The sequence below is a fragment of the Hibiscus syriacus genome, unplaced genomic scaffold, assembly GCF_006381635.1.
Source record: "Hibiscus syriacus cultivar Baekdansim isolate YM2019G1 unplaced genomic scaffold, ASM638163v2 tig00110481_pilon, whole genome shotgun sequence".
Taxonomy (NCBI): domain Eukaryota; kingdom Viridiplantae; phylum Streptophyta; class Magnoliopsida; order Malvales; family Malvaceae; genus Hibiscus; species Hibiscus syriacus.
This window is the reverse complement of record NW_024062757.1, coordinates 195,385-208,841: the sequence shown is the minus strand read 5'-3', so window position 1 is coordinate 208,841 and position 13,457 is coordinate 195,385. Positions and strand designations below refer to the sequence as shown.

At 34.6% G+C, this 13,457-nt stretch overlaps 2 protein-coding genes across 3 annotated transcripts; both read right to left on the bottom strand.

Moving 5' to 3' along the window:
* Nucleotide 1: 1 nt before the first annotated feature.
* Nucleotides 2-7,589, bottom strand: LOC120128471. 2 transcript variants are annotated; one of them, XM_039146158.1, is made up of 4 exons: nucleotides 7,585-7,589; nucleotides 1,494-2,648; nucleotides 885-1,146; nucleotides 2-491 (listed from the first exon to the last, which is right to left on the bottom strand). In XM_039146158.1, exons 2-4 carry the CDS (start codon nucleotides 2,621-2,623, stop codon nucleotides 318-320), a joined length of 1,566 nt encoding a protein of 521 aa, XP_039002089.1. In that variant the 5' UTR covers nucleotides 2,624-2,648; nucleotides 7,585-7,589; the 3' UTR covers nucleotides 2-317. The 2 variants fall into 2 exon arrangements, with proteins under 2 accessions (XP_039002089.1, XP_039002090.1); XM_039146159.1 differs by lacking the exons at nucleotides 2-491; nucleotides 7,585-7,589 and adding an exon at nucleotides 524-722 and having other exon boundaries at nucleotides 1,494-2,756.
* Nucleotides 6,374-9,113, bottom strand: LOC120128472 (putative casein kinase II subunit beta-4). The gene is made up of 5 exons (XM_039146160.1): nucleotides 8,983-9,113; nucleotides 8,396-8,614; nucleotides 7,507-7,616; nucleotides 7,249-7,414; nucleotides 6,374-6,704 (listed from the first exon to the last, which is right to left on the bottom strand). Exons 1-5 carry the CDS (start codon nucleotides 9,068-9,070, stop codon nucleotides 6,574-6,576), a joined length of 714 nt encoding a protein of 237 aa, XP_039002091.1. The 5' UTR covers nucleotides 9,071-9,113; the 3' UTR covers nucleotides 6,374-6,573.
* Between the last annotated feature and the right edge of the window lie 4,344 nt (nucleotides 9,114-13,457).

The following is a 13,457-nucleotide window of genomic DNA, read 5'->3' as shown; positions in this document are numbered from 1 at the left end:
AGTCAATAAGAATAAGCAGCCATTATGTATTTTTTTTTCATTGCAGAAAGCAGTTAAAGTTCAATACCATCAGCTTTTTATAACACATCTAGCTCATCTGTACTAAAGTGTACAAAGATATGATATCTAAAATTAACCAGAAAATGGTGCCTCTATCTCTCTCCACCCCTTCTTCTATGCTTTTTATGTTAAATAGTATTGAATACTCTTCACCCGTCTTCAATTACGGCCTCTCGGAAACAAAGCCACATTAGCTACCATCGTCTCGCCGCTATCTCATTGTATTTTCGAATGTTAATGAGCTGTTGCGAAAAGTCTTACACAATGGGAGTGTTGTCTTTGTAGTTGTTGTGACCCATTTGCTTTTGGACTGCTTTAACCGCTATTACTCTCGCTGCATTGGCCGCTTTATTAGCTGCGGCTACTGCCTTGTTCACTCTCTCATCTACCTTGGCCACATCATAGGCTTTCTCGGCTGCCCTACGAGCCTCCTGCATACAACACAAAACAATCGAACATGTCCCGGTTTCACATTGCTGCATTATATGTAATATGACGGGAAAAAGAAAAAGACGAAGAAGATTGCAAGGATATTCTTAACCACAAAATAAGTCATGCAAGTATTCAGGCATGTCTTCTAAACATTTTGTATGATATGCCGGTGAAATTTTGCTACTCGACATTATTTACACTAAATGAGGTACATGTAACTAGATTTACACCTGATATTCACATTTTTATACATTCAAATCATATAAAGTTAGCCATCAGGTCCAGCAATTATTTTCCTACCACACCAAATTAAATGGATCAGGTGACTAAGATGGGACCATTTAAATTAATGATAGGGGAAAGTTAATGCAGCCAACTGCACCAAAAAGTACCTGAACCGCGTTAAGTACTTTAGAATGATAGACAGCTACAGGGGATACAGGATATGTAGTACTCTGCGTGCTCGGGACGTCGAGAATTCCATTTTGCCAATGGCCAGACTGTGTTTCCCCACCTCTGAACGTATACATTCCAAGCCCTTGTCGTCTGCCCTCATGCCAAGCACCCTCAAACCGATGACCATTTGCGAAGCTATAGACACCAAATCCATTCATCTTGTCCGCAAAATATTCACCGGCATATGTATCTCCGTTCCTAAATCAAAAGATCCGTAAATCTACACTTACAAAAGAAGATATCCAGTAATTTCTTTTGAATGAAAAGGCCACCCTCACAGCTACAAAAATGTACTTACAAACAGAAAACCAAACTTTCCCTACATTACTTGAGCTGCATTTGAATGAAACCTATCTGCTATTCAAGCTAATACATGTAAAAAAAACAGGGCAAAATATACAATTTAAACAACAGCTAAGCATATTCATCAGGACAACAAGAATCTTGGCAAAACAAGAATTGAGACGTAGAAAGCTACAATGGTACAATCAGCTGACCTGACAATTAAAGCACCGATGAGAAACTAGGGATTCATATTAATTTACCTGAAATGGTAATGTCCAAGTCCATGCTTGACACCGCGTTTGAATTCGCCAACATATCGACTTCCATCCTCGCAGGTATGGATTCCACAGCCATGGCTCTGCCCATTATACCACTCACCAGCATAAACATCCCCAGTGTAGAACCAATAAACTCCAAATCCATGCCTAATACCCTGCCTAAACTGCCCTCGATACCGGCTTCCTCTTGCCCATGTTTCGACCCCATAGCCGTCATACTTCCCGTCTACCCAATCCCCCTCGTATCGTCCACTCAAATAATAGTAATACACCCCGCTCCCCAAACATTTCCCTTCATGGAATTCCCCTTCGTAAACGTCTCCGTTGCTATAAACTTGAACCCAACACCCCGAATTCCGTCTCTTATCGGATTTCGGCCGAGACCCAATTGACCAGAACACCGGCAAGTGCGACCTTGATAATGAATAAGAAGGCTTGAGCTTAATCGGAAACGAACGGGCTAAGAACAATCGAATAGAAGGGAGGCGACGAAGGGCGAGGTTAAGGGAGAAAAGAAGGGCAACGGAGAAAGGGAAAACCGTTAGGAAATCAAGTAAAAAAGAGTGGGTTGAAGGTGAAACAAGGAAGAACAAGAAAGGGAGAGACAAAAGGAGGATTAAGCGCAGGTAAACTCGAACACGATGCAGGTGTTTGAAACGGTGGATGGTTCGATAAAGGGATGATTTAGCAGCAACGGAGAAGGAAAAGAAGGGCGCCGTATTCCGGGAATTGAACCGCGGGGGCGTGGTAAAACAGTACAAAGTTGGGGATTTGGTGAGAGATGGCGTTTGGGTCAGAAGGGGCCTCTTGTAAGGGGTCAGAAGGGGCCTCTTGTATGGGGTCGGAGAAGAGGAAGACGAAGGCGGAGGAGGCGTGGTGGCTTCATTTTCAGACGGGCTCTGAGTAATTATCTGAGGGAAAACGTAAACCGGGGACGACGTACTGGTGGTGGTGGGAGTGGCAGTTGGGCCGGATAGCTGGTGGTAATTGAAATGCTGTAGGTGGTGGAGTGGGAGATGGTGGCGGTGAAAGGTAGAAGGTTGGGGATTAAAACCGGAAGAGACGCCACTGCTTTCTTTTCCGATCTGAATTTCGGATTTCTTCTGATGCATTACATACGTGGGAAACAATTCACTCCTTTTCTTCGTACCCTTTGCTTTGAATAGAATGGAAATTTGGGATTTTTCTTTTTCCTTTTGGTTATTTTCCTTCCTTTACATTTGTGTGTAGAGGAGACATTTTCTCTTCTTCACTCTAAAACTGTCCAAGCCAACGAGAAGATAGAGGTTATTAAATAGTTTAATTTAAAATATTACCAGACTTAACTCGATTAAAACTCTAACTTTAAGAACGTAAAAATCTTATATTATATTTAAAAAATAGCGTATAAATATTGATATTATTAATAATTTAATTTAATATATTATTTTTTATTGTTCAAGGATTTTTCGAACCGGGTATTAAATAATTCGTTTCGATTTTTTAAGAATTCGAGTTAAATTTGAATTAGAGTTAAGTTAATTCAATTAAAATATTGACCGAACTTTAACGAATCAAAATCGAGTAACTCTCGACCTTGTATTATTTATAGCCATAGTCTTCATTTCTATAGGATAAGTTACAGCAGCAAAGGGATTAAATTCTTATTTTTGTTAACAAAGTGGATGGATGAAAATAAAAATCAAAGCAAAGGGATTAAATTCATATATTTGACGAAGTGGATGGTTGGAAATCGGAATTAAACCCTTTAAACTTTCTTCTACTCTAGATTTAGTTGCGATCGGGAGTTGTTAAAAAGTGGCTGCTCTAAACTACCAATGGTATGCATCGGCCGCCGCTTCTCAGATCTTTCGTTAAGTCGGCGCCATCTCTCTTCGTATCAAATTACCTTAACGCCATTCCCTTCATTTAATTTTTTATTCCTAAAACAAAATGAGCCTTTTACGTCAATCAAATAGTTAATATCAAAATAAGGGTTTAAATTATATTATTTTTCATGAATAATGATCTAAATTATTTTTTACTCATCTTAATGTTTAACGTTATAAAATTATCATTTTATGTATGTAAACCGTCAACAACATTAATTTTTTATGTAACACATGTTATAATCTGGTTGTCTTGATTTCTTTTTAAAAATATTTAAAATATTATTATATTTATAAAAACACTTCAATTATAAAAAAAATCTCTAAATCTTTAAAATTCCCAAATTCTAACATTAACCCGTCGTCATCCTTTTCGGCCATTATCACCGCCGCCTATGTAGTTCGTTCCATCCTCCTAGACATAGTCATCGTAGTTGTTGTCGATTGACCGTCAGAATCGTGTGAGATCGTGATTTTCATCTTAGGGTTTGCGGGGTATAAAACTTCGATTTGTTTTTGATCGATCACGATTTCATAAGGGTTTTGATCGTCGGGAGTTGAAATGAAGATTTTCAAAGTTTTTAGGTTATTTCAAAATTTTATTTTTTTAAAATATTTATAATTTTATTTTTAAATTTTAAATAATTTTTTAAAATTATCAGATTGTAACATGTGTCACTTAACAGGAAAATTAACATCGTTGACTCGAGCACCTAAAGTGATATCATTTATAGTGTTATACATTAAAATAAGTCAAAAATATTTTAGACACCTATTTTTTAAAAATAATATAATTTGAGCAATTATTTTGATACTATGCATCAAACAAATATTGGGCTGACCCAATTGCCCCCACCACCCACCATCATTTGCCCTTTTTCTGCCGCCTTCATCATAGTTATTCAATATAATTATTCACTTGTTATGTTCTGTGTATTATTATTTTTCATCCATTCATTACTCTTCGATATAAATTTAATCATCATTTATAAATAAAATTTATATAATCTATAATTATATACTTGTAGTTATGATTAATAAGATGCTAGTTTAACAGTAAAGTTTATATTTTGAGAACCTCTGAGTCACAAAGGTCAAGTTACATCCAAGGTTATATGTGGGTTTTGGTAAAAATATTTATAGTTATATGGATGTAGCAATTTAAATTGCAGTTGTGAGTTTAAAAAAATATTTGCTCTGGTAGTGTAATTAGGGATTAAAACGGATTAGATTAGGGTCGAGTTTTTAGTTAATTCGATTCGACTTGAAAATATCTATCCTCAAATGGAACTCGATACGACTCGAAGATTTTATATCATACATCCGACTTAACTTTTTAGAGTATCAATATGCCCAACCTTACCCGATCTTATATAAATTAAATATTTAATTAAATAATAATATTTTTTTTAAAGAAATTACGTTATTATGCTCGGGTTGGAATTTTTCACTATCTATCCGAACTTGATTCGACTCGACTCGAACCTAAATTTCTTTTTTAAAAAATTAACTTTATCAAGTCGATTGAATCGAAACCCATCATATATGAGTTAAATCGGCATCCTAAGTGTAATTTCCCTTACCAACTCATTTGGGATTTTGAAATAAAAAAGGATATTTAGGGAATGTTGTAATCATGGCATGCCTACTTTTGGCAACTAGTGCAAATAATTGATCTTTAGGTGGATATCAAAGTGTTAATACCAAAGCTAATTTCGGCAGTTCATGCAGAATATGAGACACCTATATAAGTCGATAAAGAAAATGACATGCCAAATTGAGATGATGTATGAGAGATAAGGAACCCACTTGTATAAAAATGCTTGTTTTATCTGGAAAAAAAAAATAGACATGATTTAAGCAACTTTGACTTTGAGAAGAAAGGGAAACCTTTTTTATCCTTTAAGCTTCACTGCTTAACCTAACCCCACTCTCGTGTTAGGAATCAATTCGTTTTACGCTTAATGTATTTTTTTGGTTCTTAAAGTATACATCGATTTAACTTTTTTTTTTCAAAGCACAAGAGTTCAACGTTAGATTTTTAGGTCTTTAGATTATAACAACCGTTAAATTTGATTATTATCTGACACGTGTCACATATATAAAATTAAAAAAAAAGGATTTTAAAAAAGATTTAACATTATAATTAAAAAAACCCCAAAGTTTCACCGTCGATCAATCACCATTAGTTCGTAGTCATCATAGCTGACACCATCAAGACTGTTTTGCGGGCGTGACCAAACTCAGTCCCCCATCTACCGTGAAATTATGTCAATTGTCATAAAAAATGTTATGAAGGGTTGTTAATTTTCTAAGTTTTCCTTTGATGGTTTTCGACAATTTTGATGGCTGCAACTGATCGTACGTTACACGGTCGTCACTATTGAGTTTCTTTCCTTGTTTCGAACAAGTCCCAACCGATGGTGACCCTTCATCGTTGTCGGAGGTGAGGGATGGAAGGGAGAGCAACGACGGGTGATTTTTTTTAAGTTTTTTAAAAATAATATTTTATTATTAAAAATAAAAATATTAAAAAATATTAAACACTTATTTTTTAGGAAAAAAATTTTAAATACTAAAAATTAATTTGATATATAATTTAGACATCTAAACTTAGTTTTATCGTGAAGGTATCCGACCAATTTTACCTCTTGATGTTGATAGGCAAGTGCGACATACTGCCAAGGATGGTGACATGTGGTGCTGCATGGATCACATCACAAAACATGACATGTTAGGAAGGTGGTCGGTCTCTTTTTCTTAAGTTGGGTAGGCTTAGCCATGGGACAACCCTTGCGTGTGGGTTAATGTCGAAACTTGAAACACCCTTCGAGGCAGACGGCAGCAATCAATGGTTCCTCAACAAGTTAAGGCTCTGGAAATGAAGTTGATCCACAGTCACACACACGGTTAAGCAAAATATATGTTGGTTGTATTTAAATTGCAGAAATATACATTAATATAATCAAATACATTACATAAAACTCTCTCTATATGTGTGTGTTTGTGCTATTTCGAAATAGGACGTTTTCATATCGGCATGTCGATCGTGACAACCGTCGCCGTTGGAACCCTGCTTCACCTTACACTGCAGGGCATCCCATTGCATTTGTAAGAAGCACCAAAGCTCAAATGAATTGCCTCTGCAGTGCAGACCAGACTATATGAAAGATGAACTCTTGATATACACCGGTTCAGGGCTTGTGGATCTTGAAGCCGAAAACTCTGGGGATGTATTTTTGCATCGGCTTCTGTGGCTTTAGGTGCAGATACGTCATCTGAAATAGATGCGGAAATGTCGTCCCGACGTAAGCTCCGTCATTATCTTGTTAAATACGTCAAAGGAAACGAAGCTGTGAATCAAAGTAATACAAGCATGGTCTTCTAACATGAAATATGAAGAACCAATAAGACGCGCGATACATCTTACAGGCCGAAAGACACTGCATATGCATATATTAAAATTATATCGATATCATAATCTTTTGGAGGGACCATGGGAATATATTTACAATGCAAAGACAAGGGGAAAGAATAGCATGTCTCGCACTAGAGTATATGCAGACTCGACCCACCAAACCCATCATCTTATATTGAGTGAAGAATGTAATTAAATAAAGTCGAAAACCGATTCGGGACCGAATGTAGTGAAATAAGTACAACCAAATAATGACAATTCTGATTATCCTCTAGGATAAAATATTTATAAGCAATGCAAGTTCTGATATGATCTAAGAGATCCTAATGATTACATTATCTTTTCAAAGAACTGAGTAATCATATAAGACATGGTAGGGATAACTTAATATGCAAGGGCAAAGAGGGTAGTGCAAAACACATAAAAATAGTCCATGTTATATAAAGGATACTGCCTTGATATTTGGATCGAGGGTAATATATATCTTCACACTTTGGACAGTAGATTTTCACGGTATTTGAACGAGGAATATCGGATTGACCAACCGGAAGGCAAGATTGTCCACAGCAATAAACTCTAGGGCATCTTCCAAAATCGTAGTTTCTGTATTTCTCCAACTGAGATAGACGTTACGAGCACACAACTTTGAGAACGAGATACGACTAAGTCGATAGAAAGCAAAGAGAAAACAAATGACAGCAATATTTACCATAGCAGACATTACCTTGCTAGTTAATATGTAACGTACGTGTATAAGACCATACAACATCTCAGCAGCCGATTCAACCAATTCATTCTGTTCTTCAGTGAACATGTCGCCTATAAAATCCAAAGGACATCTACTTAGTAGCAAGAACAAATGGCCATTGATGGCTGTTGATTTACTTGAGTATCACAGAGCATTGTTAAAAGCATGATAAAAGTAGGTAATTATACCGACATTATGACCGCGAACTATAAGGTCAAAATGCCATAAAAAGCAAGGTTTAAAACAATTGCCCCAACATAGTTCCTCAATTCACTAGGTGTCAAATTTCTTATGTTGACATTTTGCTGCAAAACTAAAAACACAAAGTAAAAAGAAAATGTTTTTCAAAACAACAAACCATTGTCTCAAGCAGGAGCTGTTCCGTGCACCGTGCTAATGGCTGATAGATCATAAGACGGCAGTTCAGCATTGCGAATCGACAAGATCAATGAACAAGTCTCGATCACTACAAAAGGAAGGTATATAACTAGTTTGGCAACTGCAACATGATCAGATCGTCATCCAGTGAGTTATTGAGTCAGTGAAGAGCCGTCTACTTGGGGATCCCAATTAACCGAACAAACAAAATTAAGTAGGCTGTCTTGCACCTTATTTCCCAGAATTTTTTTATCTACTCTTCTAAACTCTTTCCTGGCCAGAATCCTCATGAAGATCCAAAAGCAAAACTATCGAACTTTATACCCCTCACCGAAGAGAAGATTTATGGGCGTAGGAGGCAAAAACATCTACTAAACAACGGCCTAAGTTTCGGAATTCAATAGCAACTCCTCAATCGATATCAAATCATCCAAAATTTACACACAAAAAATCATGTCAGTGAAATGCTTACTTTGTGAAGATTCAACATCCAATATCAAATCAAGAGCGTAATCATAATATGGAACTTGACTACTCAACCCGCAAAGATTAAAGTCATCTTGGATGTATTCTTCATCAACTTCACAAAAGAACTCATTGCCTCCCAAACCATAAAACCACGAGATCCAAGACATCTCATCTCCATCGGAAAGACTAATATCGGACTCTTCGCTGTCAGTTCCAGATTCCTCTGCAATCAAGGGCAGGAATTAAAAGAACATCATATTTTATGTTACCTGTTTATATCAATAATGACTAATGATATGAGATTCTCAATAGAAACATCACAAGGAAAACAAATGTAAGATTTACCATATAAATGAAGAAAAAAAACACATCCTAACTAAACATGGCAAGACTTGAAATTTTTATATCAAATAAAGCAAATATAACATATAACTTCAATGGAAGAGTATAACATACAAAATTTTCAAACTTCCGTACATGGAAATACAGATATATCTAAGCGCCATTATCCTATCATATTCATATCAAATTGAACAAGCCAATGCATTCGAAGGAACGGAAACAAAGGAAAGTGACTGAAAAGCAACTAACCAGGCTTTGGAACGTGAATCGCTATGAGAAAGGTGGGATTTACCGGCGGAAGCTGAAGGAACAGAGGGTCTGCCTTTGTCTTTGCCATTCCTCAATCCCCTCGTGGTTGAAGGAAGGTGGATGAAGATGGAAAGGAGGCAAAATGGGGGGATACAGAGAGAGAGAAATAACAAGGATTTCTTATTATCCAAGTCTCAGGCCCATAGAGAATCAGGCTTTACCTCTAAATTGTTATTAAATATTGCATGTGCCACTTACAATATTCTTTTTTTTGGCCAAAAGAAAATGAATTGAAAACGAAAACCTCGGCCAGGAAATTTAGGCCATGCTCCAAGGGGTCAATTTCAAGTTCCCTTTTAAAAAAATACATTAATTGAATTGAACTGGGGAGAGGATGGTTCACGGCGATTCATAAACAAAGGACCGAAGTGCATTCATACAATCATAAAGGTCACATTGCAAAGCATATCAAGGTAGAAGAGCTTTAAAAAATTTACAATTTCAAAATGTTGGTATCGATATGGGGTGAATACAATGTAGTATGTGTCCAAAGATTTAAACACTCATACCTCTAATATTTATAGTGCTCAAACGCATGACCTTAAGGAATAACAACAAATCTTTTAACTACTAAAGTCACTCGATTCATGCCACAAGTATACATAGAATTCTAAAATATGTACTAAACATAATATCTCCACAACATATACTTTAACCTTAAATAATCATAAACTAAACTTAACTTATTTTTTTATAAAGCATGACACGATTCACGTATTTACTACTCAACGTGATTATCGTCAAAACATCATAAAAACCTAGTAAAGAAAGCATGTTTAATATCATTTATGCAAATCACTAACTTTTTGTAAAACATGGCTTAAAATGCTACACAATACATGCATAGTCATCATTGTAATAGTTTAACTAAAAAGGGTTACACTGAAAATAGATTGAAATTGACCTGTAATCGTAAAAAGTGATTCTATACATTCTACGAAAATTAAAATCTAGAAAAAACAATCAAAACAAACCGAATAAATTTATATAGCTTACTTAGATAATCAAGACTAATAAAAGAAGATCAAAGGATGATAATTACCATAACAAGTTACATATATTTAACGTATAACATTAATAGCAATGATCAACATAGTTGGTTCAAGTGGTAAGTGTTGAGTATATAAAAGTACTATATTTTCTACCCCTTTTCTCATAATTATTGTTAGACTCCGGCTCATTTTAGTTGCATTATTAATCATTCATGCATGATTTCATAGTTTCCTTCGCCGTTAAGTTTGATACTACATTTTGGTTGATTTTGTGGAAAAGATGATGTTAGTGTGTGTTAATTTGTGCAAGTAAGGAATTACCTTGGCAAACAGAAATTGCCATGGCATTGGAGGCTGATTTCTAAAGGGAATGCCGAGTTGATTGCCAATGATGACGGGATAAGTCCACCTTATTTAAGATAAGCACGAAAAGCAAGGGATAAGTCCAAAAAATCTAAAATTCCACGCAGAGTTTTAAGGAGACAAGGAATTCAAATTTGCAAGGAATTTGAGGATAAAAATAAAAGATTATTCCAACTAAAACCCATCTTAATCAACAACCAATTCAACCTAATCATCTCCTATATATAATGATCAAATCCCAATCTACAAGGAGTGGCCGACTAGAGAGATAAAGGCTAAACGTCTTATTATTCTTTTCTTCTTGATTCATGTTGGGAATTTTTTTTTTTTTTTTGCACCCAACCATTAACTAAACTAAACTAAATTGACTTGGGTTATTGGGTATTTGTGGTTGTGAAAATGTTTGGATTTGTTTAAGTTCTTAATTTCCTTTTAAGTTTAAAGTTTGTTCATTCTTGGTTCTTTAATTGATTTCGAGTGAATTAGGAGAGGATCTTGAAATTTATCCATTTATCTAATATCGGGAGTGTTAGAGTCAAGAAACGAATGAACATGATCTTCATTCAAATGAAATGTTGGTGAAGGTTAATCCATCTTAGGGATAAGATTCGGATTTCAACAGCTAAAAGGAGTGCAAAATCGGTTGTTCTTCACCCATGGTTTAATGCAGGGATGTATTACCAAGGCATGCACAAGTGACCAGTTCTTTAAGATAGAGATAACAAGAAGACATTGAAGAACGCTTCGTTAAGCTTTGAAGGGAGGAACCCAATTGCTAAGGCAATTGAATCATTTTAAGTTGTCAAGGCAATCGAGTTACCTCAACAATCAGTTACCTAGACTATCCATACAGTTATCACACTGTAACTCATGATAACTCGGTCTTCTCTCTTATTCTATCACAATCTACTTTTATTTACTTGTTCATTTATTTTACTTATTATTCAAACTCCTATTATCACAAATTTTAATTCTCTTTACAGTGCAATAAGTTAGAATTCAGAGTTTCACCAATCCCTGTAGAGAATATATCTTTCTATACTATAACTTGCAACGTGTATACTTGCACCAATTGTGAAGACTTAAATCACACAATAAGTTTTTGGCGCCATTGACGGGGATTGACAATATCGATTTTTATTTTTATTTCTTGCACCTTAATTATTACTATTTTTTTTCTTTTCTTTTTTGTTTTTCTTTCTTTTCGGATTCAAGGAACTTACAATTTTTGGTTTTGTATCTGTGTATGAGCAAGATGAGATCAAGATCATCAAAGTACCCATTTGAACCCGAAATAAAGCCACTTTTTTGGTAGAAGAAGACGCGAACAATAAGCAACAATGGAAAACGATCCAGTGAACAACCCAAATGTCAGTAAGCCACTTGATATCGCTTAAGCATATTTCGAGTTCGAGTCATTGTATATATAGAAAATTCTCACTCGGAGACTTACCCACCAAAGTTAGTTGTGTGACCTATATTTATGTGTTGTTTTTTTAAAAAAAAATATAGTATAACATTTTCATGTACTTAAGGTTTATATTTGAGTTCCAATTTAAGCTTCATTCAAGTTAAGTTTATCATTTTTTTTTTATTTCGAACCTTTTTGAACTTCAATTTATGATTTCGAGTTCGAATCAAACTTGAAAATTTTAAAATCACGAATTTTCAAACCGAATCAAACTCAATAATACTCGAGTTAAACTCAACTCGTTTAAGATAAAGAGTGTAAGCTAAGAATCCAACCAAAATGTCGAATAGCAAGGGATCATTATGCGACATGTGTTGTTTATGTCATGTTATGCAGGGGCTGTCGTCACTCTCGGTAATAAAGTCTTCACTTCCACGGCAAGTCATTAATTGAATATATAGATTAGGAAATAAAGGTCTTTTGAGAAAGAAAGAAAGTAGCACGTGCGGCGCACAAAGTCAATAAATCTAATGGAAACCTTAAAAAAAAGAAACAGCTTTTTTTTGTCAAGAGCATATATATATATATATATATATATATATAGAGAGAGAGAGAGAATTCTTCAAAAAAGCAAAAATAAATTTGCTGAACAGTTTTCTTTTTTTGTTAAGAGCATATACATATAGATAGAGAGAGAGGATTCTTCAAAAAAAAAAAAAAAAGCAAAAATAAAGTTGTTGAATAAATATTACAGGTTCGAACACCGATAATTATAATAGATAATTGAATATTTATTATTGAATGATTAAGAGTATTTAAAATAAATATTACTTTATAATTATTTTAGTTTAATAAAAAATTGTTAAAACACATGATTGAACCTAAAGAGTTAGGTAAGCAAATCAAATCCTCAACATGAAAAAATTCAAATCTAAATTCGACTAGAATAAAAAAGTTACGAGCCTAAAATTATTAAACTCGAGTCAGACTCAAAATAAAAAATTAAAGCTCGACTTGAGCTCAAAAATTTTTAATTCAAAATATTCTCATACTTAGCTCGATTGAAGTTATAACTCGAATCTAAACCTTAAATATAAAAACATCATATTACATTTAAAAAAATATATAAATATTAGTATAATTAATAATTTAATTTAAAAATTAAAATGTAATATATTATTTTTCCAAACCACGTTTGAAGTGACTCATTTTGTCTTATTAAAAAATTAATTAAATTCGAACTTAAATTAAATCTATTCGATTTAAATGTTAACAAATTTAATCGAATTAAACTGAATAACTTTCTATCTGTCTCCTATTCTCGTCTCACAGAAAAATTCAATCGTTTAAGCGCGTGACGAGCGTCATTGAGTGTTTTAATGTTTATGTTTATTCCTTAAGGTTGACCTTTAGTTGGTCCAAGCTTGACCATATTCCACTGTCATTTTTAAGCTCTAGAGAGCGCATTGTCGACGCGCTGTCGCTTCTCGTGCTTAACACTAATCAGTATTACATGAACCGAAAATCGCGTGGAAATGAAAGCAAATTAGACATTGGAGTATTTGCCTTCCTTTTTCTCCTTTTGCCTCTCAGACAGCTCAGATTAAAGTGATCCACCATTTTTACTTTATTTCTTCCTTCCTCATAAA